Genomic DNA, 27,388 nt, shown 5'->3' on the forward strand with positions numbered 1-27,388 from the left:
TGGCACCCCTTATGGTATTTATTTAATGCTTCTGAATGAAAATGTTTTACACTAGGGGTTCACCCCTACACTGTTCCTCTCTACAAAGCCTCTATCTGTTTTCAAGGCATCTAATCCAGGTGCACCACTGGAATACCAACAGTTAAGGCATACCCAGACATTCACTTCTGATCTAACCCAACTGAGAGGCATTCAGGCATCCAAACCACTGGCAAACTGAGCTCAAGGCAGCCTCAAGGCTATCACATGCATCCACACTATCCTTAGGTCTTCCACAGGAACACCCTTGCCTCTGGGTGCTTGCTAGAACCTGTAGGAGTCCTGAAAGGACTACAAACAACACACATGCAGTGCAGAAAGCTCCAAAGCTAGAAAGAACAATGAAAAACAGAACCTAGAACCAATTCCCGCTGTTTGAGGCAAAGGGGCGAGCTCTTTCCTCGCGCCTATCCTCTGTCCAAGCTCCCCACAGGGTGCAGGAGGCTTCCAGCTACTGGGAGAAGAGAAAAGGAGTAGATAGAAGGCGGAAGGGAGTACAAGAAAGAGCTGTAGAGGATAGTGGTCAGCAAATCTGCCCCATGATGCCAAGGAGAAAGATCCGTCTCAGGATCTGTGCCCAAAAACCACCTCGGGAGGTGTGCCAAGTGAGGACATCTCAAACTATGCTCCTCTCAACCGTACAGACCCCGGAATTTGCCTCGAAATGCACGCCAAAGGGCGTACAATTGCACGGACTGTCTATACAATCCATACATTGCCTCGAAATGCATGCCAATCAGCTCCTGCAATCTATACACTGTACGGACTGCCTCACGAAGGGTGCAGCCAACGAAAAGAGTGCAAAAACCAGCAGCAAGTGGAAGAGTGATGGCGTGGAACTTCTGGCAAGGCTCTCCTCCAGACAGACTAGCTCCAAGGAAAGCTGGGAGGGATGGTAGGTTGGGGGGAAATACATGCATACACATGCATGACAAATGGCGCTTCTTTCTTGCCATTTGCCCCTTCATTAAAGTCCTAACCCTCTGGCCAAGGACAACGTTGGTTGTCCTTGGGACAACGTTGGTTGTCCTTGGGCCCAACTTTAAGACCCATCTCTAGTGCCTTTGCCTTGGCCCTAGGACCTAGTGGTGCACCTAGACTTTGCCCCTAGGAACTTCTAGGAAGTGTGCACTTCCTCTAGCCAGTCCTTCACGGCCAAACCATTACTACACTTAACCATAGTTAACCCCAAGTTAAGCTTGGGTTGAGTTACAAAGATACTTTACATCACTTTTCACATCCCTATGACAATACCAATCCAAGCCTCTCCTACCTAAAGGCTCATCCAAACTGTGCGTCCTGGAATAAGCTCACCCTGTGCAAAAATATATGGGGCCAACGCCTGAGAAACTGAAATGCAAACCCCACCGCTCCTACCAATTGCTGGGGACCAAATCTCTAGGCCTCTCCCAAGGAGGAGGCGGTGACGGTGTGCCACGTCTGCTGCTGAGAACATACGCTCCCGAATCAAAAGAAAATCAACTGACCTACCTACTAGAGACCACTGTATTAATCGAGCTTCGTTGTTCACAAATCAAAGAAAGCTAGATAAGACATTTGCACGGATGAAAGCTCTACATCCGATGACTCACGCCAAGAAGAAATCTGCACAAAGAATAAGGGTGATCAATTGTCAACTAGAGTCAAGGAGGTTCCACTCATCATACAGGAAGGCTCGCGGCAACAAGTAGTAGTACAGCACGTCACAGGAAAAGGTAAGGCTAAAGAGGTGGAAGCACTTCTCTTAAAATTAAAAGTGAGGAAGGCACCCTTGATCTTGGGTGAAGGACATGCAAGTGGATCAAGCAAGGAAGCCTTACTCAAAGAAGGTATGGACGAGGCAAAGCATGACTAGGAGGAGTTACCAGGAGGCATAGATGGTTCTTCAACCATGACCTTACAGACTCCAGAGCAGCCTACTAGTCAGGAACCTAGTAGCCAGGTCCCTACTCACCAAGAACTTGGTCATGAGACTCTAGAGTAGCCTACTGATCAAGTGCTTGGAACTGAAGAGCAAAGTACTGAGGACCTTGCTACTGAGACTCCAGTCTTAGAGTAGCCTATTAGTCAGGACCCTGGTAGTCAAGGGCCTGGCAAAATCAGGTGCATTGATGTTGGCTACGCGCATGGTCATGAAGCCCGTGCACATTCCAACTCACCACGGTCAAACTCATGGAGATGGGACGGTAGTGAACAAGGCTTGTCGGTGCGTGGAAGCCTACTCTAGGAAGCCGGATTTCAGTGACTTTGCCAGAGGTTTAGAGGGCGAATAATCGATATCTTTGCACCGACGAACCGGCGTCGCCACTGGTGCAATCCCCACTCTTCGAGCCAATACTGCATGAAAGAAACATCTACACCAAACAGTCAACGCTCCAATAGTGAAGCTGTGAAAAAATTGTCTCTGCAAGTAGGCAGATCACAGCTACAACCAAGCCCAGGTTTACTAGGGAAAAGCCAAGCTGAAAATATGCAGAGCTACCATGGGCCAACCAAAGATCCATACCCTAAGGTCCCATCCACTCATCCATCATATGATATTCCTTATGCTCCATCATCGCATCAAAAAGCTCTAAGGTCCAATTCTCCTTCCCTGTGGAGGCGAAATATGGAGGATCCAAACTAGATGGGTGCCACCGCACTGATGCCCCTTTTCGGGGCTACAGGATTAGAATGGTCAACTCCAGAGGCATAGGATACCTATTCCGGATCTCCAAATAATTCCAAGGACCCAGTCGCCAAAACTCCCTAGGCAACAGCCGGCCCGCTTGCATGTGAAGGTCTGAGGGCTCAGTCTAGGAGCCCCTCTCCCCAGACGTGTGAGAAGAAGCTGTATCTTGGGAGAGGTCGGAATAGAAGCTGGTGCCTTTCCCTTACCCACAGAAGAGGAGCCCATCGCCGCGCCTGACGGGGTGCCCGAGGAGGCGGCCCTGGGCAAGGTTGTTGCTGTCTATAGGGAGGGAGAGAGGACTAGCGGGTGATGAGGGTAACCACCGTAGGAGGGGCCGGCAGAGAAGGATGAGGTTGGGAAGGCACAAAGGGGGTGGCAGAGAGGGTGCAGGTGGATCCTGGGGGGGTGGGGAAGGCAGCTAGGTGGGGTCAGCTACTATCACAGTAGGAGGCGTAGAAAGGTCGCTGCAATGGTGGTACCTGCGGTCCCTATGACACCCTCTCCGATCGCTGAGGGGGGGCTAGGGGCACTAGTGCTCTAGGGGTCTCTAATGCCCACTCCTGATGTTGTTGTGGGTCCTGTGACGGGCGAGAAGTCTCTCCCCTCCAGAGAGGCCCGACAAAGTGGAAGGCAGTCTCTCTGGGTCACGTGATACTCCTGTCTGCGGGTCACCATCCTGATCTCTCTGTGCCTGAGCCATTGCCTGTGCTCTCCAATGCCTTTGATTGTTTTTGGCCCATTTGCTCCTCTTCTTTTTCCCTGCCTTGGTCCATCTTCCCTCTCAGGGCTCCACCCAAGGGGTCTGGGCCTGCTAACCCACTCAAATTGTGATGTGCTTGCCTGGGTGGACTTCGAGTCCCGCCCTCTCGTGTCACTCTGCTGCCCCCGTGTCTCCTATGAGGAGGGATGCGCCTTGCTCAATCCTCTCGTACAATCTCTGGCTAGGTGTCCCTTCTGCCTACTCCTAAACATTGCCCTGGTAGGCCAGATACCTACACATGCTGGTGAAGCATACCTCCCTCCAAGGTCTTCAAAAGGATCACCTCTGGAAGTGTGTCTGGGCTCTCTACCACCAGCTTGAGTCGAGGGACTCCCTCATCTGTCACCACTGCCGACTCTACCTCTAAGGGGTACTCTCAAACTGTGCCAAAGGCCTGCCCTATGGAAAAGAGGATGGACCTGTATTCCCTTGGAAGCCCTGGGAAGCAGAGTGTCACAAGAAAACGAGGGACATGGTGAGTCGAGTCCATGTTCTCCACCGTGAATCCATGTTACCAAGGGATGAGATACACCACGTGAGGGCCCAAGAGAATAGGGCTCCTCTCCACGAGAGCCAGAGCAGTATCCGAGGAGCCAAGTTGTAGGAGGAAAACTCCGTGTCCATAGTTACTGACCTCCTAAATGTGGTCATCAGCTAGTGCTAGGCTGGTCTAGATCCAATCTCTGATATGTCTCCTCAAAGGAGTGAGGCCAACGATCCTACTATCACTACCCTGTCTTGAAGAAGATTCACTGCCTGTTGTACCTGTTGCTTATCCGATAGTGAAAGAAGCACTTTAACAGTTGTGGGGTTCGAGGGTGCTGCCATGGAGCCCCTCTGGCTAGACCAAAGATCACCACCAAAGAACTGTATCACTGGGATAAGCAATAAACTGCGGAAACTGAAAGGAGGGGGCCGGGAAAGTGAAAGGAGGGGGCCAGAAGTGCCCTTGAGGAAAGGAAGAAGGAGAGTAAATGCTCATGAGGAAAAGCCTGCTAAGAGCGCCACAATCGTGTCACTACCCAAAGAGGGCCTCTAACTGAACCTTTGGAAAGGAGAATCTTGAAGGTAATCCAGTTGAGGAGAAGGAATGGGAGCCCAACCGAGGTGTTTGTACAAGCAAGCTCACAATCAAGGATGGGAAAGGAGTATTCAAGGAGCTGTTGATTCCCTTGGGACTCTTCCTTCAAATAACTGAGCTGAGCTTGATGGGACTGGCAAGGTAATTGAAAGGATTGGCTAGCTGGACGCTTCTCACCAGTCTTGAAGCAGGAGGATTTGGCAAGATACACAAGGAAGGAATCACGCTCAGTACAACAAGGAGGTTGTGGGCTGATCAAAGGGTGGGGAGCATGGCACTATTGCAGCTACACTGGAGCGGGTCACTCACGAACGACTGGCTGGAGCAATGCGCTGAGCCAACTATCGTGGAGTAGTGTTTGTCGCGTGTCTGCAGCCCGTGAGCTTCGTCGAGTTACAAGGGTGTCGGGTACCAAGCCACAGCCTGTGAGTTGTGGTACCAAATAGTCGCATATCGAATCATCAGCAAAGGGTCACGTTCTCAGCCCGCTCCTATGCAAGACAAAGGCGCAGCCAGTGGGCTTTCTTCCGCTCACAGTGGCGAGCACACAACAAGGGGGCTAGATGGGGAGGGGGGGGGAGGGGAGATGGGTGCAGTTCGCAGGGAGAGGCAGCAGTGCCCGAAAACATTATAATTTCCTTCTCTCTTTTTTTTCAAAGAAATTATAATTTCCTTCTACCCCCCCCCCCCCAAATTGTCTTTTTCTAGGCTAGCTTTGCAAGCTCGCCTTCGTTCATCCCCTCATTGTTCGTTGCCAGCAGGCGAGTTGTTCCTTAAAAAATTGGGAAATTTCAAGATTGTTATCTTTTGTGGATGTCCGAATACTTAGTAACACTGACTGCACCCACTAGGTCCTAGGGGCAAGGCATAGGCATCTAAGAGGGGTTTTAAAGTTGGACCTAAGGACAACCAACGTTGTCCTTGCTAGGATAGTTAGGACTTTAATGAAGGGCCAAGTGGCATGCATGCAAATGCATGTGCTTCCCCCAACCTACCATCTCTCTCCCTCACCCTCTTGGAGCATTCTCAGTTGGTAGAGGCTCTTGGAGCTGCTTTTGGTTGCATGTTCTTGCTCTCCTTGCCTATTTTTGCTACTCTTGTAACTGCATGCTGCTGCTTTGACGCTTGCTCCAGTTCTCGCACGCAACCCGAGGCTATGCAACTGTAGGCACACGTCCCTAGGCAACTGTACAGTTGCTGTGCAGGCTGTACGGACATCATGCACGACTCTCGAGGCGATTGTACGGACACTTTGGCGCGGATTCTGAGGTGATCCCAGCGAAGCGCAAATCCAAAGGCAGAGTACCCTTTCTTTACGGATTCTCCTTGCCATCAGAGGCAGACCTGTGGACCCTAGCCTCTCCAGCTCTTTGCTTGCCCTCTTTCCACCTTCTTTTTGTTCTCTCTCTCTTCTCTCGGAGGCTGGGAGACACCTGCACCGTGTTGGGAGTCTGGCCAAGGGATAGGTGCAAGGACAGAGCTCTCGCCCCTCTGCCACGAACATCGGGTATTTGGTTATTGTCTTCCATTTGATTGCCATTTTTTATTTTGAATTTATCTGCAGTGTATTTCTTGTGTTTGGAGTCCTCTCTGGTCCCCACAGGCTTAAGCAAGCACTCAGAAGCAAAGGGTGTGCCTAGGGAAAGGCCAGACGGCCAGTGTGTTGAATGTGAAAGCCTAGAGGCTGCTTTGAGCACACTCTGCTAGTGGTTTGGATGCTTGGATGCCTTTCAGTTGGATCATGTCAGAAGTGGATGCCAAGATTGCCTTGCCAGTTAGATTCTAGTAGTGCACTGTGGAATAGATGCCCAAAGGATAGTCAGAGAATTTGTAGAGAGGAACGGTGCAGGGGTCACCCTTGGTGTAAAGCATTTCCATTCAGAAGCATTAAATAAATACCGAGAGGGGCGCCAAGGCAATTGGGGCCAGTGGGTGTTTTGTGTACTATTTTTGCTGAGGAGGGGCATTCTAGCCTCCCCATTGTTGTTGTGGAAGTTTATTTCTAAGTATTGTTAAGTGGTTGAAGTGATTGAAGCTTGCATTGTGGCTATTTAAGAGGTTTATGACTGAGTAGACGAGGATTACTGCCCTTTAGATTCTTGAAGGCCGGTTATAGTGGTTCCATTGCGGGGATCGCCATCATCTTTCTATAGAGGTGAGCCCTAGTAGTGTTGATGAAGTACGCCTTCATTGCAATTTTTGGTATAGCCATCAATCTCAGCAAGTATTGTGAAGAACCAGCCTTCTTAAGAATGCAAATGTGTGCAATGCATGCAGAATTTGAATGCCGATTGACCCTCCAATGGGGAAGAGCGCCCGCATGAGAGTACTTGTTTCTATTTTCGACCTACATGAAAGGTGGGAAGAGATGGCGGATGAATGCAAGGTGAATGAAAAATGCTACGTGAGATTCACAATGAAAGGGTGATACCCTTTCATTAATGTCCCTTGAGATCACTCAAGTTCCATCTTCCCATTTACACCTACCCTTAACCTATGACCCATGCATCTACCATTCAATGCACCCTTCCCTTCCTATTGCCCCTAAAACACGTGTGTGAACATTTTTATTAATAGAGTAAGTGTCACATGTCCAAATTCGATGCCATCTAAAGCAGTGGCTCCAGCTCAACTAGTCCTATCTACTGAAATGATCCACCGCCATAACAAATCAGTCCGTGTGCATCATGAATACAAATACATGTTACACCATTGGCGTATAATATATAATAATGTTTTAATGTCTACTAATCACGGATTAGTGATTTCTCTTGTCATGACACTCCCTTCTGCTTGAATGGGCAGAAGTCTTGTTCTGGATCCTCTCGTCTCTTTCTCTTGCGTACACTTCTCTTTTACTTCTGCATTTGCATCTCCTCTTCATAATCTGCAAATAATCTTCTCTTGGTAGTACACGATCTCTTCTAAATCAGAACTTAAATCCCATCTTCGAGTTCTGGTTTCTCTAGATGCTGAATATTCAAATGAAGAAGTACCACTGCAGTGCCTCTTCAATATCTCTTCATGCTCAGAATCCTCTTCTGAATACTTAGCTGCTGAAATCTATTTATAGTAACCTGCTCAATAAGCTCAGGGCCTTCAAATTCCGCCCTGCCCAGCCCTTGTCAGACGAACTTTCAGACGTCAGCCACCCCACAGTTTCGCGTGTAGATCTTGTCGGGCAGCCGTCGAGATCTCGGCCAAAGCATTGTTTCGCATGCAGACCGGCAAGTCTTTCTATGCAAGGTTGTTCCCGCGCCTTGCCTCCTTTCCCACACATGGACTCCCTTCGGCACTCTTTTTATCTGATTCGTATGATCTTCCTTGCGCGCTGTCTTCACAACAAGTCATTTCCACGAACGTTGCGCTGTCTGCTATCCCACACGATTACACCCTCTCTCGCGCTCGCTTCTTCTCCCTCTCTTCCCGTCCCGATAGTGGCTCGTCAATGCTCTGATACCAAATGTGAAGAACCAACCTTCTCAAGAATGCAAATGTGTGCAATGCATGCAGAATTTGAATGCCGATTGGCCCTCCAATTGGGAAGAGCGCCCTCGTGAGAGTACTTGTTTCTATTTTCGACCTACATGCAAGGTGGGAGAGGGATGGCGGATGAATGCAAGGCGAATGAGGAATGCTACGCGAGATTCACAATGAAAGGGTGATACCCTTTCATTAATGTCCCTTGAGATCACTCAAGTTCCATCTTCCCATTTACACCTACCCTTAACCTATGACCCATGCATCTACCATTCAATGCACCTTAATGCACCCTTCCCTTCCTATTACCTAGACACGTGTATGCACATTTTTATTAATAGAATAAGTGTCACATGCCCAAATTTGATGTCATCTGAAGCAGTGGCTCCAACTCGACTAGTCCTATCTACTAAGATGATCCACCGCGATAACAAATTGATCGGTGTCCATCATGAATACAAATACATGTTACACAATTGGAGTATAATATATAATCATGTTTTAATGTCTACGAATCACGGATTAGTGATTTCTCTTGTCATGACAAGTATGTCACACCGTGAGAGGTCGTTGACCATCTCCAAGCAAGAGGGGCAGGAGGAAGACAGGGCATTAGAGAGCTTTGAGGAGGAGCATAGTATTAGCGAGTGTGATGAGGAGCAAGACAGTGAGGAACAACATGTTCCTCCTGAGCATGCCACTGAGGACTCACAGGATGAGGTAGATGAGGCTGAGGAGCTTGATCCCAATGCCCTTTTTGTGTTGCAAATGCAAAGTGCAGTGGGAACCCCGTCACAGTTGCAGCAGACTTTCATGGACATTCCTTTTCTTGTTTTCATTGACAGCTCCTTTTGGAAGCTCGTTATATGTTTTTTTCAAGCATTAATACTTTGTAAAAAAAAAGAAGGAATTAGAAGGTAAAGACACTGATCATGTGTTATTAGGCCTAAGTGATCTAAAGGGTTGATAGTGCCTAGTTAGGACAGTTAGTCCATCAGCACATTGAGTATTGTTAGATGTCCTAGATGTGCAAAGTGACCTAAGTGGAACAGCACATAACTGGAAATTGGCCACTGGGTTTAGGGGTGGCAAATGGTGTTCTATTGAGTTCTAGTAGTGTCTCACCAAATGATCTGCTAGACACTCCTACGTACGTTCTTAGTTTTGGCCTATCCCTTCACATGTTGGAGGAACATAACAATCTGCCATCCCCTGCCACATGGCCATTCCATTCAAGCTAGACCATGTGGACTCAACAGGAGGAAAGGATGATTCTCCAGGTCACAAGTGCAGGACTGTATCAGCATCTGGAAGGGGAAGGGACCTTCCATGCTAGATGCACTCAGACACATTCTAATCCACAAGTGCAAAAGAAAATGTCTGTTAACTCGACAGCACAATTAGAGCCTGTGAAATACCTTTGTTGTAATGGATGACATGAAATTAGGAGCAGGCCGTCTGGCAGAGATTTTAGGTTTAGTTTAGTCAATTTTAGACACAGCCGCTTAGACCTATGTATGAAGCAGTACAAGGCTTACACCATTGGATTACTGAACAGCCACCAGAAACTCTACGTCTACACTACTCAGCACACTTAGAAGATTTCCCGTTGTCAGCAATATTACAATGTTTTGATAACTGTTTACAAAAGTTGACCCACCTCCCCAACTACAGCTTCATCCTCCACTGGATTCAAAGAACAGGTCGAATAAACTAGCCTGCCCCCAACTCTTAACAATGCCACACCTACAAAACCAGACCATCCCAAAGGAAATTCATTATTTGTGCATTAAACTATCTCTTAGGAATCCATACATACAACAGAAAGAATAGAGTTCACTGCAAACTATTCTGGAGACAAAGGCTGCACCACACATTGTATAACATGGTTTTTCAGACACGAATCAAAATATCATAAAACCAAAGACAATAGAGAACTCCACTTAACATTCTGCAATCAAAATATCATAAAAGCAAAGACATGGCAGATAAGAAAACTCCAAAGAATGAATTGCTTAACATTTCAAAATATCATAAAAGCAGAGACCATGAATCAAAGACAATGGCAAATAAGAGAACTCCAAAGAATTAAGTGCTTAACATTCTGCAATCTAGCTCTGGATATAAGAGAACCAACCTGAGAAGACAATCAGATGCTCCCCATTCAAAAATTACAAACCCTATAACAAAATTTTGTCTTGAAAGACAAAAGAGGTAAACACAGGGGAACATAAACTTAATCGCACTAACCTCTCATTGCAATTTGTACTTGCAAGCGATGAAGCCCATTTGCAATGCCTGCATTCCTGATCACACAACAGAAATTTGGCATCAAAGATTATGAACTGTGTACCGCAAAGATGGAATTCTTTGTACAACCAGATTGTGAACTGTAACGTGGCTATCAAAAGGGAATACCATTTCTTCCAAAGGTCAGGTGCTTTACGAATCGTTCCATCCCCACTACAAGGAACATCACAAAGCACCCGATCAAAAGTTAACCCTTTCTCCTCTTCCCAAGTAGTTTCCATAGAGGCTGAATCAATGACTGATTCAAGACCCTTTTCCAATAATTCTGTTAGAACAGAAGTACAGTCCCTTTCCTTCTTCAGTCCAGGAAAGTGTTGTGCTTCATGATTTGTCACGATTACATTGGGACTACACATTCGTTTAGTTTGGTGTATCAACAGATGGCAGCGCTGAACATCCAAGTCATTTGCAACTACCTGGAAGACCAGGATTACATCAATTCAAAGCACAGCATACTTTAAGAATATAGACAGATTAATGAGACAAGAACATGATCCACACTGACTCATTTTTCCAACTTGACTTCACACATAGCAATTAATCCTTTCAATTAGACAAGAAAGTAAAAAACAACAATAGGTGCAAACCATCTTACAAGTCAGTAATACATAGCTTCTCTTCCAAACCAACACAGCATCCCAGAGCCAGGTAGACTTTGATGGGATCCAACAAGTTCCCTTATTTTATCCCCCAGCATTACCTAGATTTAAATCTCCCAAACTTATAGCCATCCTACACTAACTGAGTCAGATGACAAACAGTGCTATTCATCAACCTTCTAAGGCGTAACATATACACATCTACAAATCAATCAGGCATTCTAGGAGAAGTAAAATTGGCCACCACAGGCATTAATTGACCAGGATAGACTCATTTAATAAACATTACTTTATATCGGAAAATAAGCAGGCCCTTCCACTTTAAATTTGATATTAGTAAAAGTATATTGACAAACCAGGCCATCAGGAAGTGATCCTGTCTTGTCAGCACTGTGAATCATCTCCAGAAGTTGGAATGTCTTGGAACCAGGTGCCGCACACACTGTTCAGCAACACATAAACTCCATTTGTAAAGCATGTCTAGAGAGCTTTCATTATAAACATGAGGAAATCTCAATTCTTGTCTTCATAATCATTTTAAGAAGAAAAACAGGCAATGCTTGACTATCAGAATTCTGTTATACATTCCGAAGCAGTAATACATTCAGAGACCGGTGTAAAGGTTCAATTTTCAGGACTGCCAGTCTATTTCAACCCGCATGAAGCGAGGCTTAAGACTACTCGTGCATGATGCAGGTGAACCTTTTGATTCTATTGTATACAGATCAGCTATTCGATGCCTTATTTATCTCTCCAATACCCTTCCAGATATTCAGTTCAGTGTGTCCCAGCTGAGCACTTATATGCACAGCCCAAAAGACAGAGCATTGGTGTGTTGTGAAGCATGTTTTCAGATATCCCTGCAGGTTGACACGTACGATCACGTTTGATGCGTACCGTTCGATATTAGTACGGTACTAAACGAACTAAAAAATCTTAGGCATACGTCCAATGGTACGTTCAATACCCAAAAAAAAAGACAAAGATTTCAGAGTTTTTGAGTAGGTACTTGTACAAGCTTTAAAACTTATACAAAACATGTAATATAGGTGCTTGATGGAGATAGAGGGAGAGAGATGAAGATGCTTGATGCAGCTTGAGCCTCGTCACTTGTTGGAGACGGAGAGGAGAGAGTTGAGACTTAGAGTCAGAGGTAGATCCTAAGTGTGAGATCATGGTGAGGAGAGAGGGGGTTTATATGGAACCTTGCCATTTGGGAGGCCCAAAATCAGTTTGGCAGAACCACCACCAATAACAAAACCAGTCATCCAAAACAAACGAACGCAAAAAACAAAAACAAACAAACAAACAACAACAACACCCACACACAAACAAAAACAACCCCCCCCCCCCCCCAAAAAAAAAAACGAACATAACGTATGGATCGTATGGCACCGTACAGAACAAAACAGGACGAACGGAACGTTCCGTACGTTGAACGAAGGCAACCATGTTGACAATGCAGGGTATGCAGTCTCCGAGTCTGTTCAATGCCAGAGGGATGACCTCTGACTTGGATGCTTTCAATGATTCAGATTGGGTTAGTAATTATGACACTAGAGATTCCACCATTGAGAATTGTTTCAAAGCATGTTTTCAGATATTTGCAGGGTGCTTGTTCAGCCCATGAAGTGTGAGTTTTGGGGAGAGAGAGAGAGCAAGAGAGTGAGCTGAGAGCTTAAAGCTTGAAAGCTTAGTTGCAATAGAAGAGTGTGAGAGTACAACTGAAAGAGTGAGAGATAAGGTTTTGTCCTAGTGACAAAACCTTAGTAGTCACTAACCATAGTTAGTGGACTAACTACGGTTAGAGGAAAAAACCTCTTAAAGAGGGAAAAGTGCCCCTCACTAGCTTATTAAATTACATTGGTCACTACTAAATTATATCTATAATTCTAACACCCCCCTGGAGTGCCAATGTCATGTACAAGGCTGATTAATCACCAAATGGATATAAGTTTAGGGCACTGCGACATGCCTCAAACTTTTCACGTGGTAGTGCTTTGGTGAAAATATCTGCAACATTGTCATGTGTGGACACAAAGATCATACTGATCTCTCCTGCATGCAACTTCTCTCTGACGTAGTGATAGTGAACCTCAATGTGCTTCGTGCGAGCATGAAACACTGGATTCTTTGCCACTGCAATGGCACTCTGACTATCAGTGAGAATTAGAGAAGGACCCTCCAATGACAGATGAAGATCAGCAAATAGACGTCGCAACCAGACACATTCAACTGTTGCTATGAAAGCTGCCCTGTACTCAGCTTCACATGATGAGGTAGCCACTGTAGATTGTTTCTTGCTCAGCCAGGAAATGCAAAATTTACCCAAAAAGAAACAATTGCCACTGGTGGACTGCCTAGTGTCATAATCACCAGCCCAATCTGAATCACTGTAGGCATGCATCTGCAAGTCACCCCCTCTGGGAAATAACAAGCCAAAAGACTTCGTGCCCTGCAAATAACAGAAGATGCGCTTAACTACCTGCCAATGCATAGTTTTTAAAGTGAAAGTGATATATTCCATTCAAAACGAATCATACAACAGGTGGGAGAGAAAGTACTCTATCCCTAGCCTCAACAATGTGGCAAAAAAGCCATGGTGGTGGTCTAAAATGCCACGACATCCCAAAAGGGATCAAATGAAAAAATAATGAGCAGTCCCATGTCCTCATGAAGGATAAAAGTCTCCCACGAGCTGCCAAAGAGGTGCCTGTACACCGCTCCCACTGACTCCTGAGAGTGAAGATAATCTCCGCCCAAATGGAAGCAAGAGTGTCAGCCTCCGTGCATAAATGGCCCCCAAGGACAAAAGAACAACGCGAACACCATATCTGCCATAGGGTAATACTAAATGCATAGTTTTTGGGCTGTGCATATACCTGCTCACCTAAGATACTGCAAACTGAATATCAGGTCTAGTGTCGCAGAGATATATGAGGCATCCAACAGCCTGACTATAAAGTGTGGCATCAACTAATTCTCCTGCATCATGCATTGTGAGTTTCAGCCCTGGCTCCATGGGAGTGGCTATGGGCTTACAATCATGCATGTTTAATCTGTCCAAGAGTTTCTGCACATACTTGGACTGAGACATAACAGTGCCACGTCTCTCTTGTCTTTGTTTAGCTTGCATACCTGAAGTGCATTTGCTGTAATTTCAAAGCCTGGAGGTTGTTTGACATAAACCTCTTCCAACAAGTCTCCATTTAAGAAGGCTGTTTTTATGTCCAACTGATGAACATTCCACTCAAAATGTGCAGCCATTGCAATAACAGATCGGATGGTGGTCATCCGGGATGTAGGAGCAAAAGTCTCCTCATAATCTATGCCCTTTTTCTGAGCATAGCCTTTAGCAACCAGCCTTGCCTTGTATCTGTCAATGGAGCCATCTGGCTTCCGTTTCACCTCGAAAACCCATCGTGTGCCAATGGCATGTTTACCTGGTGGCAAGTCTACAACATCCCAAGTCTGATTTTTCTTAATGGACTGCAACTCATCCTGCATGGCATTCATCCAATGCACATCGTCCTTTGCTTCTTCAAATGTTGCAGGCTCCTCCTCATCGAGAAGAGTACCTGCATATGCTGATTCCACTGAATTAGCACCTTCCATGTGCCTTGCTGCACTGCGAGTCCTGCCAGGTCATGGAGCATCAATCTTACTCTCCCTGAGAGTCTGTAACAGTCAGTTTGGGACTGTTTTTGCTGCATGTATGTCTGCAATTTCTTGCTGAACCACATGTTCCACCGCCTGTGGAGGTGGCAAGACATCTTGTGGCTGAACTGGAGCATCGGGAGGTGGCTGTAAATTCTGATTTGCATTAGAAATATCAGCAGGGGAACCCAAGGCAATGGGTAGCAACCCCTCAAAAACATCCTCTGAAGAAGAAGGCAAATGAAATTCAGCCTGAGTGTGAGCTGAATTTTCTGCAAATATCACATCTCTACTGACAATGATCTTGCGTGTAGCAAGATTGTAGAGACGGTACCCCTTGCTTTCTGCACTGTACCCAACAAATATGCACTTAATTGCCTTATCTGACAACTTACGCCGAAATTCAATTGGCACATGAGCATATGCAAGGCATCCAAGGACTCGGAAATAATCCACTGAAGGCTTTCTCCCATTCCAGACCTCATAGGGAGTTTTTGTTTTCAAAGCCTTAGTGGGAGCCCGATTTAAGATGTAGTTGGCACACATCAGACCTTCAAGCCAGAATTTGTGAGGCATGTGTTTGCTTTTCAGCATACATCTGTCCATCTCCATAAGAGTTCTATTTTTCCTCTCAGCTTTGCCATTTTGCTGAGGGGTCAGCCTCACTGTGAGCAGCAGTAGGAGTAAAAACTGCAAGAGCATGGGCTGCTCTTTTCTCAAAAAGATCAAGCTGAAAAAGCCCACGCAGCAGAGTACCAGATAATCTCAAGCATAATCATTTTCCCTGCCTCGGACAGCACATTTGTGGCAACCGAGCTCTGCCTGCTGCTGAGTCTCCAAACTCCCTAACCCTGTGCAAATACATGACCGACTGAAACGCTGCATCCAATGCAAGGGGAGTAGCTCCAAACTCTGCTAGCATGATCTCGTGCGGAACTGTAGCCTTGGCCCTAATGAGCCGAGAGAACATGATGATCTGTAACCTCTCTACTCGTCTCCAATCTGCAGCGCCGAGGTCTCTTGCCTAGAAAGGAGCTGCATACATCACAGCTGGTCTCACCAATGTATCAAAAAGCAAGGATTTCGTATCGGGATGCTGAAAGTGGGACTGAAAACACTGACGCTCAAGATGAGCCAACGAAGCATACCCTTTACTAATCCTATCTCGTGCTGCATATGTCATGGTGAAGACCGGTCCCCTGAAAACTGCCCCCAAATAAGTGTACTCTCTAACAAGCTCAATGGGCTGTCCGTCATAAGTGAAGCAAAACTCCTCCGTGCTGTAAATACGATCAGAGGTGTTGAAAACCATAACCTTGGTCTTGCCAAGGTTTACGGTCAACCCCCTGTCCTGGCAAAACCTGTGGAGTGCCTCAATATGTGCTTGGAGGCCCTGAGCAGTAGAGGAAATGAGAACCACATCGTCCGCATACAGGAGGATAGGAATGGAGGATCCTGAGAGAGTGGAGCCCACACCGCCTGTCATCTGTACAAATATCTCTAGCTCATCAATATATAATCCAAAGAGAGTAGGAGAGAGCGGGCAACCCTGCTTCACCCCAATCGTCCAATCGTGCTGCATACCTCCTCTGAGAGCCCCTCACGTGTCTGAACCCGACCAGTGACCCTCTCATACAAAGCCATGATAGCCCACTGTATCTCTCCATTGAAGCCCATCTGGCGAATCCTCTGAAACAATCTGAATCGCGGAACTGTGTCAAATGCCTTCCTGAAGTCCACGAAGCAACAATAAAGCTGTTGCCTTCGTGACTTCGCCTCCTCTACCAGTGCCCTGAGTGTGAAGATGTGGTCAAGTGTCGAATGATCCTTGCGAAATCCAGCCTGCCCTCTGGCTCTGAGTCCTGTCGTCTCGGCATGGTCATTTATACGGCTTTCCAAAACTGATGCATAGATCTTGGCCATAACGTGGCCAATCATGATGGTCCTGTAATTCGACGGCTCCATAGGGTCCCCCGACTTGTGGATAGGTACTATGGTATTGCCTAACAAGGACTGTGGTAGGCCTGTACAAACAGACTCATTGAAGAGACGGGAAAGAACAAAATCTAAGGCATCAATCCCATGGATTACATACTCCGCTTGCAATCCATCATGATCCTTAGCTCTCCCGTTCTTCAATCGGTGGACTACTGCACGGACACTCTCTGGTGTGAAGAGACTAGATGAAGCTGGCCTAGGGGAATGGGATAAATCGATGGCTGGCTGATCTGGAACATCATATAGAGCAAGAGAGTGAGCTGAGAGCTTAAAGCTTGAAAGCTTAGTTGCAATAGAAGAGTGTGAGAGTACAACTGAAAGAGTGAGAGATAAGGTTTTGTCCTAGTGACAAAACCTTAGTAGTCACTAACCATAGTTAGTGGACTAACTGCGGTTAGGGGAAAAAACCTCTTAAAGAGGGAAAAGTGCCCCTAACTAGCTTATTAAATTACATTGGTCACTGCTGAATTATATCTATAATTCTAACATGAAGTGCCTTGTGGAGTCTGCATACTTTATGTTCCTAAGGCATCTCAAAACCAACAAGCTGACACACATACACTTCTTCCTGCTGCAAGTCCCCCTTGAGAAAGGCTCTTTTAACATCCAACTGATGTACGTTCCAACCAAAATGAGCAGATAAAGAAACAACACCCCTGAGGGTGGTCATCATGGAATTAGGGGCACAGGTTCCAGCTGTGCACCAGCATATGCAGGCTGAATATTCTGATTTTCTACAGGATGCTTTGAAGTGCCTCAATTGTCAGTGGAATCAAGCCTTCAAACACATCCAGAGTGCTTGTATGTAGCTGTCTATCAAAGTCAGTCATGAACTGATCTGAGTTTTCTGTAAAAATCACATCTCTCCTGACGAAAATCCTTCTTGTCTGAGGATTGTAGAGACGGTAAGCCTTGCTCTCACTGCTGTAGCCAACAAAATGCATATAATTGCCTTATCATCCAGCTTGCTTCTCAACTAACTAGGCCTATGTGCATACGCTATACAGGCAAACACCCAAACATAGTCCACCTTGGTTTTTTTGTCGTACCAAGCCTCAAAGGGTGTAAAAATTTTCAAGGCCTTGGTGGGGTATCTGTTCAAAACCTGTGTTGCACACATTATTGCCTCCAACCAAAATCTGTGTGGACACAGCTTCCCTCTGATCATGCACCTGGCCATTTCCATTAGAGACTTGTTCTTCCTCTTAGCAAAACCTTTTTGCTGAGGTGTATAAGGGGTTGTACACTGATGCATAATTCCTCTTTCCTTCAAGAATTCTTTGAAGGCATATGACATGTAGTCCCCCCTCTGTCTGTTCTCAAAGTCTGCACTTTGCACCCAGACTCATTCTCAGCCATAGCAACAAATTGCTTTAAGTACTCAAAGATAACAGATTTTTCTTTCAAAGGATACACAAATGAAAATTGGAAATTTTATCTATGAAGGTAACAAAATAAGATGCTGTCCCAAAGATGGTATCCTCATGGGATCACACACATCACTGTGTATGAGTGGCAACTTTCTCTCAGCTCTTACCATCCCTCGTCTCTACAACAATTGCAAACTGCCATAGTTCATATGGCCAATTCTAGCATAGAAGGGTGTCTAAATCCTCATTTGACTCAAACAAAAGTAGCTTTGTTGGGGCATATTGTGTCTAAAGAAGGCTTGCAAATGCATCCTGCCAAGGTTCAAGCAATCATGTCATTGCCAAGTCCTGACAATGTGATTGTTGGTGTTTGTAGAATTCTAGGAAGGAGCAAGTATTATCAATGCTTTTGTAATAATTTCACAAAGATGGTGCATCCAATAAACTAGTTTCTTTCCAATGGTGTGTGGAGCAACAGGAGTCTTTCTAGTAACCTAAGGAGGCCATGACTAAGGGCCCAATATTGAATCCCCATGATTGGTCCCAAGACTTTTATGTAAATCCAAGTGTATCTTTGCATTCAGTTTGTAATGTATTGCTACAAGCCATAATTCTGCATTTTATTACTCATTTTCTTGGAAATAGAGATAAATATTTTGGATACCTAACACCTGTATTTCTTCTTCTAAAAGCTCCATTTCTCCATTCCCTTGCAATTACAGAGATAAAATGTCCTCACCTTAACGTATATTATCGCAAAGCCAAGGTATAGAGGGATCCCATTGTATGAGAAACTCTATGACACAGAACATTGATTCTTGTATCAACCAATTTCAGCAGTCACTCACCTACACCGCCCACATGAGGACAACCGAGCTAGATTCCCACATCTCATTTCTAATTGCTCTTTGATTGCGACTTTTCTCTTGCATTCGAGACGAACGATATTGTCGGCTGCCTTCATCGTCAAGGTTCTAGATAATAAACGAGAATAGCTTGCCGCATCACCAAGATAGACACCACATCTCACAACCCACCTTGCCTGGGTAACCCCACATGTACCGTTTCTCACAAGATATGGACTTTCATCCTTAACCACTATTTTGAATGGACACTCAATCCTTAATTGATGTACCGATTCTACAATCCCATAGGCTATATATAACCTCCAAAGGATGATAATATAATGTCATCATCATCTCTCTCTCAAGCTTTCAGGCTGATCATGCGACTTTAGATCGCATCCTCACCCAAAGGTGTCATTCAAGAGGCCACAGCACGGAGACAAAGGGTTTACTGTTGCTTTCTGGGTTCCCACAAAGCTTTTGACACAATGCTAAGAGCCTCATCATACGCTTGCAAGATCTCGGGTATAGTCACGAGATCATTTGGGCAGTCATGCCACTTTATGAGAGGGTCTCCGGCACAATTCAGACAGCTACAGGGTGGAAAGGAGATCAAGAGCAATATAGAGGTCAAACAGGGTTGTTCAATCGCCAACCCTATCTGGCCAACCAGCTTGAGTTCTTCATCAAGACACTGGGGGGCAGGCTGCTTTCTTGTCGGCTCCTTGATCCAGATTCTCCTCAATGCAAACGATGTGGTCTTACTCTCCTTTTCAGCTGAAGGCCCCAGCGACACTCCTTTTGCAAGACAAGGTCAACCTTGGTAAAACCAAACGTTATGTTCTTCAACCATCCTGGGCAGCCATGCAGAGAGCAGTTCACATTGGACGTATTACCAATGGAGATTGCTGTATCCTACATGTATATAGGGGTTCTTTTCTCTGGCCCGATTTTCACGATGCGACCAGCAATGCAATCCCAACTCGGCATGGCATACACGGCACTTGCTAGACTTGCGTGGAAGTGCTTTCACTCTCATTTCCAAGATTGGACCAAGTCTCTTCTCTAACTCCTTGGTCTGCCCAATAGACATGTATGGCACTTCTTGTTGCGGCTTGATCTATAAGAGATAAGTTGGGCCTAGTGGAGATGCTCCAAATTCTCTTACTGTCACAGATGATTTGCAGTAAGCCATCAATCCCATATCTAATCATTCTGACTGAATTTGGGGTATTCCCACTACACCTTGACATAGCATCCAGGTGAACATACCTCTACTAAGGGACCATGGTTCCTCAACTTCAGGCTAGCACTGGTTACCATGGTCAACCTTATCCTCATCCCGTACTTTAGCACGTGAGGGCGGTCAAAGGTGTGGGTATGCCTGTGCACATAAATGGTTTGAGAGTTCGGGACTCCATATGGACAAACTACCCCCCTTTCAAGATAGCCTTGAGGTCCCTTCTGTTCCGCTCACTTAGCACGAGGCTAACCAAGTTATCCGGGAGGATTTCATACAGCTACACACATTAAGGACCTGGTTAGCCCCCCTAACGAACTTCTTGTGAAGCTCGGCTTCATTAGAGAGCATTATTTAACGATATCTGAGAAGCGCTTCATTGATCCATCAGGCTACATACAGTCCCCCCTCCTCCACTCTTTGAGGATTCCAATCAAGCAATTCCATGTTTCCCCACACCCGCTATGAATTGAGATTGGACGGGCGAAGGGCATCCCTAGAGAGGGCCGCATTTGCACCCCATGGAGATTGAGTGAGAGAAGCATTTTGATTTTAAATACCCTACGTACTATGAGATCCGACTTTGTCATCATTACTGTCTCTTCAGCGATGGGTTCGAATCCCTCTTCAACCTCTTGTCTCAACAGGACCAGGGGCATCTGTTGACTTTCATTCATGAGGCCTGTTGCACAGAAACCAACTTCTCGGACACATAGATGAGATCAGGGTGCTCAGCCAAACTCCACTCAAAGTGTGATCACAGAGTTTTTGCGGTCTGATAGCATGGACTAGCAGGACCTAGGCAGATAACGTACTCGAGGCTCGAACCAAGAGATACGACAGACCCGTCAACGTATTGACGCATAGATTAGGCTTAGGGATCTTCCCTCCATGTTCACTAGGCCAGAGGCACGGCAAACAAGTGTGACACTAGCACTTGTCCAACATAGAGCCATAGCTAGGAGATCAGAGCAAACCATGCATACTGACTGTCACCAACAATCTACCATGGGTTTTATATGCCATCACATCACCGGAGCCTCTCATGGACTTTGACTCCTCCACCAACATACACAGGACAACCACAATGATGCCCCATTGCAGCTCCATGGGCTGAAACACTTTGTACTAGGGTTTTAGTGTGTATGTTGTACCTGTCTTGGCCCTTCAGTGCAAATGCCCACTTAAGGCTCCACCCAATCAGCTCATTGTATCTAGTTTTTCTTGTTTTTCCAGCCTCATAGATCCTTCGTCTTTCAAAAACTTTAATAAACTCTCTCTCTCTCTCTCTCTCTCTCTCTCTCTCTCTCTCTCTCTCTGCCGACCGCTCATGCCTGTCATTTAGTATCTCGATTGCACTGCCAGGCATGTAGGTGGTCCACTTGCCCCCACCCAGGTCTGAGTACACTTCAATCATGCCCTTGATGCAGTATACATGAGCCACTTATCATGCGGGTTGGCAACCCCCTTTGGAGATGATGCAGACCTCACTCATCCATCAGACACACTACTATCAGTGATCCATGATGCCACCATTAGATCATTCCCCATGACCAGTTCCACACTTCGCCTTCAACTAGAAAGATGCCACAAAACCCATGCTATGAGGATGAATGCCGGGAGATGAAATCTCACCTCATACGGTGTAAGAAATCCTAGATTTACTATATTTAGAAATGTGCTAAGGAACAGAAAGGAGACTGAAATAGCAGAGAACAAGAAATATTTGTATTGCTTGAGTGTCTGTAGTGTGTCATCCATACAGTTGGGCCTCTCTTATAGTAAAGATATACTTTAGAGAGTGATGGTCTGTCTTGACCACCGAGTCGGCTCCCATGAGATAATGTTTCCAAGAGCGATAAGCATGTACAACAGCAAGAAACTTCTTATCATAAACCGGGTATCGGGTTTGGATATCGGAATGTTTATGGTTGTCAAAAGCAATAACTCTGCCTTCTTGCATCAAGACTGCTCCTGTAGCGATGTCGGAAGTGTCGGTCATGACCTCAAATGGAAGGTTTGGGTCAGTAATAGCCATAACTAGTGTGGTAGTGAGTGCTTGCTTGAGTTGTTGGAAACTATACTCTGTTTCGGGAAGCCATTGAAAAACTGATGTGCTTTTCAATAATTCGGACATAGGAGCTACGATTTCGAAAAATTGATAGACCTTTATATGGTAGAAGTTTGCCAATCCGAGAAAAGAGCGGACATCATGAACATTCTTAGGAGTAGGCCAGTTTCGGATTACCTCAACCTTCTTGGGATCCACAAAGATGCCTTGAGCTGAAATAACATGTCCCAAATATTCGAGTTGGGTCTTGAAGAACTCACTCTTCTCAATGTTGATGTAGAGAGAATTTGCGCGGAGAACTTCAAAAACTTAGTAAAGATGTTGTTTGTGCTCATGTAGGGATCTGCTGAAAACGAGGATGTCATCGAGGTAAACGATGATGAACTTATCGAGAAAAGGCCTGAAGATGTCGTTCATTAGTGTCATGAATGTGGCCGGGGCATTGTTTAACCCAAGAGGCATGACCAAACATTCATAGTGTCCATACTTTGTTCGAAAAGCTGTCTTGTACTCATCGCCTTCTCATATGCAAATTTGATGATAACTTGAACGAAGATCAATCTTTGAGAATTGTGTTGTGTGTAGAAGTTGATCGAAGAGGTCATCGATGCGAGGCAATGGATACTTGTTTTTTATAGTGAGCTTGTTGAGGGCTCGGTAGTCGATGCACAGGCGCATTGACTTATTCTTTTTTTCCACAAGTAGTACACGAGATCCGAAAGGGCTGCGACTGGGCCGAATGTGACCTTTATCTGAACACGATACTGTGTGATAGATGATGCCTGAGGTGTCCTTGAAGGGACTGGGGAATTACCAGGGGTTTCCATGCTTTAAGGAGGAGGCTTTCATTTGCTCTAATTTGATAATGAGCATCAAATAACAATATGAAAGAGAATCCTTAGAAATAGAATGGAAAGAATCCACCTGGCATAGATTAGATCTGCCAATTAGTTGCGTAGAAAAGGCCTGCAGATCACTGTCCGGAGGTCCATGTTGCTGTCTTTGCAAGTCCACGTGGATGTGTGAACAAACAACAAGTACCTGGCGAGACTTTCGAGGCAGAAGGGACGTTGGCAGAGGCGTTTTGCAAATCGCATGAGATCTGGCGCACTTTTCCTGCGTGGAAGTTCGTAGCCTGGCGAAGATGGCCTGCGTTGAAACCTGTGGGGTACTAGAAGAGGACCGAGCCTGGCTAGACGGAAAGAGAGGGCTGCCAAGAGTCGCTGTTCACAGGCTATGTGCAGCAGGGACTTCACTGGTAGAGGCTGCTTGCATCTGGCGCTGCTTGTTGCTTGCTTCCAGGGCTGATTTGCGGTAGAAGAAGATGGCGAATTTCTAGCACCTACGCCTTGTTTGCAGAAATCTGGGCAGCAAGATGACGATAGAGGCTGCAAAGGGGATCTGTTCAATCAAAAGGTCTTGTAGGCAGGTATGCAAAAGAGCCGGCTGATGCAGGCAATCGAGAACTACACAAGATGGAGGCCTGACGAAGGGCACGGCTTGCTGCAAGGATATGGCGCAATCACATACGGCAGAAAAAGGCCAAACATATTTCAGGAATTCGTGTTTTGACTCGTACACCTATTGCTGGGTGGTGGTTACCAAAAATTAAAACATGGGTTTGGAGAACCCTGGGGTAGTCTAGGGTTAGGTCTTGGGTATAGGGCTGGTTCCCCTTTTTAGGCCCTCTAGGTACCCTTTTGTAGGGTGCTTGGTGCCAAAGGGTGTGCCTATTCTAAGGGGTGTGACCCTTGGAATAGGTGTACATTTTCATGAAGGGGTGTGACCCTGTTTTAAAAAGGGGTGTCCCCACACGAAAAGATGTCTTTTTTTTTTGCCACGATGGGGTGTGTCCTTTGGGTGAGGAGTCAGAAACTCTCCATCAAAAGGTGTCTCTGATGGTGGAAAATGTGCGTCCCTTGGTTTTGGGACAGCCCAAGCACATCAAAAGACACGATTTTTGTCATGTCCATTCACATCAACTTGTGATGTGGGGGAGATGGAGAGGCCATTGATGACTTTAGGTGGGGTTGGCGCTAAAAATTTTTACGCTCATTCTCTCCATCTCTTCCATGCACAATGTGAGCGGATATCCTTCTAGCGGAAAGAGATGTATTAAATAGGCGCTAGAAGGTGGGGGGGGGGCATTTCCTACAGGCAGGAACGAAATTTAACCAATAAATATGCATTTAATTGCCTTGTGATCAAGTTTATGTCTCAGCTAAGATGGTACATGAACATATGCAAGAGACCCAAAAACTCTCATGTGTGAAAGTGAAGGCTTCCTGCCTTTCCATGCTTCATAAAAGGGTGACAAGCTTGCATCCTGATTCATTCTCAACCACATTCAGCCACCTCTGAAAGCATGAGAACTCTTCAGATTTGGCTTTTAAAGCATATACCCAGCAATATCTTGTGAAGTGATCAATTAGAGTCAGGAAATATTTGTACCCCCCAATGGCATTTGTCCTCATTGGGCCACAAACATCACTGTGCACTAGCTGCAATTTCCTTTGTGAGAGTTTTGGACAATTGTTTTGAAAAGGCAACCGATGCATCTTACCCAAAAGACAACCCTCACACACATGTTTGGAAACTGTGTGAGTTTGAGGTACATCATATGCCCTATGAATGTAACTTGGCAAGAGCTCTATAATTGAGATGACCCATTCTCTCATGCCAAAGATGAGTTTCAGCAAGTTGTGAATCTGAAATAGCAAATGCTTCAATAGAAAGTGCAGCTGAGTGATGATCAAGGTGATAAAGCCCCTTTTGCAAAGTGCCAGTGAGAACTATGGCATTGTCATCACGAAGATCATATACTAAGCATATGTATCCATCAAGTATCACTCTGAAACCTGAAGTGGCAATTGCTAAAATTGAAATCAAGTTGACTTCAATTCTAGGCAAAAAAAGAACATTTGTCAAAGTGACAGGATGGCTTGAAATGGATGTGAGCTGCACATCTCCAATTCCTTTTACAGCATAGGAAGCATTATTAGCACATGTGACAGTCCCCCCTCGAGGTGCATTGGCTAAGGAATGAAACAACTGTCTGCAAGAAGTGACGTGCTTGGAAGCACCACTATCAAAATACCAAAACTGAGCATCATTAGCAGTAAAGAATGCATCAACTTTGGAGGAATCAAAAGAGCAATGGACAGCCCATGCCCAATAATCCTGGAGCGCATGTGCATGTGAGGCATCTGCTAGCTCATGGGATTCAATTGCATGTGAGGCAGTGACTATCAATCCTGCTTTCTTTTTCTCCGAAGCAATGCGCTTCTTGCATTCTGAAATTTCATGCCCTCGCTTGCGACAATAGTTGCATCTTTTCTTCTTTGACTTATCTACTATATTTTGAGATGCATTGGAGGAATTGCCACTGTTAGACGCATATTTAGGCATGCCCATAGGCTTGGAAGCCTTGCCTTTTCCTGTCTGCTGTGAAGCAAATGCATGATCAAGAATAGTAGCTTGCCTATTAGCACGACTTTGCTCTTCCTGCAAAAGCAAAGTGACTAACTGATCAGAGGAGTAGTGGTCTGGATTACCCATGGCCACTAGTCGAAGGGTTGTAGCAAACCCTTGATATGTATCTGGCAGCCCATTCAATGTGGTACTGACAAACTGAGAATTTAGCACCACCTCATCAATATTGGCAAGTTGTTCCATGAGGTCCTTGACGTTTGTCAAGTATGCATCCATAGAGTCACCTTCATTCATGTTGACTTCTTGCAATTGCCTTCTTAAATATGCAACCTGTGTCTCGTTGCGAATCTGATAAAGAGAAGCCAATTTGTCCTTTGTTGTCCTGCATGACCAGATGTGTGGAATAATGATTCTCATAAAGCAATACAGGAATGTGCATTTGCATCTCTTGCATCCCATCTTGTTTGTTCCTGAGTTGGAGGAGCAGCAACAGGGGTACTAGAGGATAAAGTATCAGGAGGAGTCCCCTCTGCAAAGGGACCAGGAGTGGGGGCAGCCATTGTAGCATTGGCTGGCCTCAGATCAACCCCAGAAACAATGTTCCAAAAATGCCTTGCAACAAGAATACGTTTCATGAGATAAGACCACATCGGATAGTTGGTGCCATCCAACTTATCATCTTCACGAAGAATGCCAAATAAATCATGATTGTTGCCAGCCATTGCAAATGGGACAAGTCAAAAAGCACTGACAAAGTGACCCAAAAGATAGCCTCAAGGCTTGTAACTGCAAAAAATAGGACTTGCTGTCCGAATCTGGAAAAGCCCCAAAATAAGCCATAATTTGCAAATGTGATCAAATGGCCTGTAATTTCTTGCCAAATTCACTGCAAATCTGATAGTATTGTGCAATATGTCTGCAATAGACCCAGAAGCCCCAATTTGTAGAGAAAAACTGAGCCAAAAATGGGGCGAATTCAGAAATTGCAGATTTACTGCAATGTCTGCTCCCAGAATCGAAGCCAAACAATGGCTGAATGCACAACTGAGCCCGCAAGTACAAAACAGTACGAACGAAACTGTACGGTCAAATCTGGTGCATAAGGACTATACGGACTCTGATGGGGTGTCTTGACAACGACGATCGAGTGACGGCGTTTCAAAACGCTGCAGGTGACTATGGATTCCCGAATGATTCAAAGTAAGCCTTATGTCCCCCCCCAGATCATACAGGAAGAGTTTGGCATGATACCACTTTAGATTTACGCCATCTTCAAGACCGTTACTTATCTTCATAGGTCTGGGCCTTACCTAGAGGGAGAGCTACCGAGAGTGGCATTGGAGTCATCTATATGACTAGCTGAGAGTGGGGCTTGCATGGCCTGGTATGCACGCATTTCCGGATGGTTTGACACCCATGCTTATCAGATGGATTGTCTCCCCCCCTTTCATTCTGACATAGCCCATCGGATCCAGACCGAGGAGACCACGTCCCCTGCCGCAATGCGAGATAGCTCAACAGATGCAAATCCGAGACATCCTACCGGAGAGCCACCACACTGCCAGGTTTCGGCTTCTGAGTCTCACCTGTCAGCTTTCAGTTTTCAGTTTTCAGTCTATATTTGAGTTTTGTTAGAGCTCTTTACCTCTTGGTCCCATCGACCCGTGAGGCCTCCCAAGGACGTTAATCTCTCTCTTTCTCTCTCTCTCTCTCTCTCTCTCTCTCTCACACACACACACACACTTTTTTTTTGCGTGAAATCTTTGATTGATTATATTATATGAGTAGCAACCTCAAAACAAGGTGCTACAATTACATCAACTGAAAATTTCAGT

At 45.6% G+C, this 27,388-nt stretch overlaps 1 protein-coding gene across 1 annotated transcript in view; it reads right to left on the reverse strand.

The window, feature by feature from the left end:
• Positions 1 to 27,388, reverse strand: part of LOC147895798 (S-adenosyl-L-methionine-dependent methyltransferases superfamily protein) — a 115,325-nt gene that overhangs the window by 14,903 nt on the left and 73,034 nt on the right. Inside the window, exons 7-10 of the mRNA XM_087382417.1 lie at positions 11,297 to 11,382; positions 10,450 to 10,757; positions 10,282 to 10,337; positions 9,692 to 9,777 (exon numbers count right to left, since the gene is read on the reverse strand). Coding sequence (XP_087238543.1) covers positions 9,692 to 9,777; positions 10,282 to 10,337; positions 10,450 to 10,757; positions 11,297 to 11,382 — 536 coding nt within the window. The remainder of the gene's footprint in view (positions 1 to 9,691; positions 9,778 to 10,281; positions 10,338 to 10,449; positions 10,758 to 11,296; positions 11,383 to 27,388) is intronic.

This window comes from Dipteris shenzhenensis, chromosome 12 (assembly GCF_047967505.1).
Source record: "Dipteris shenzhenensis isolate YYH24624 ecotype China chromosome 12, Dip_SZ_1.0, whole genome shotgun sequence".
NCBI lineage: Eukaryota > Viridiplantae > Streptophyta > Polypodiopsida > Gleicheniales > Dipteridaceae > Dipteris > Dipteris shenzhenensis.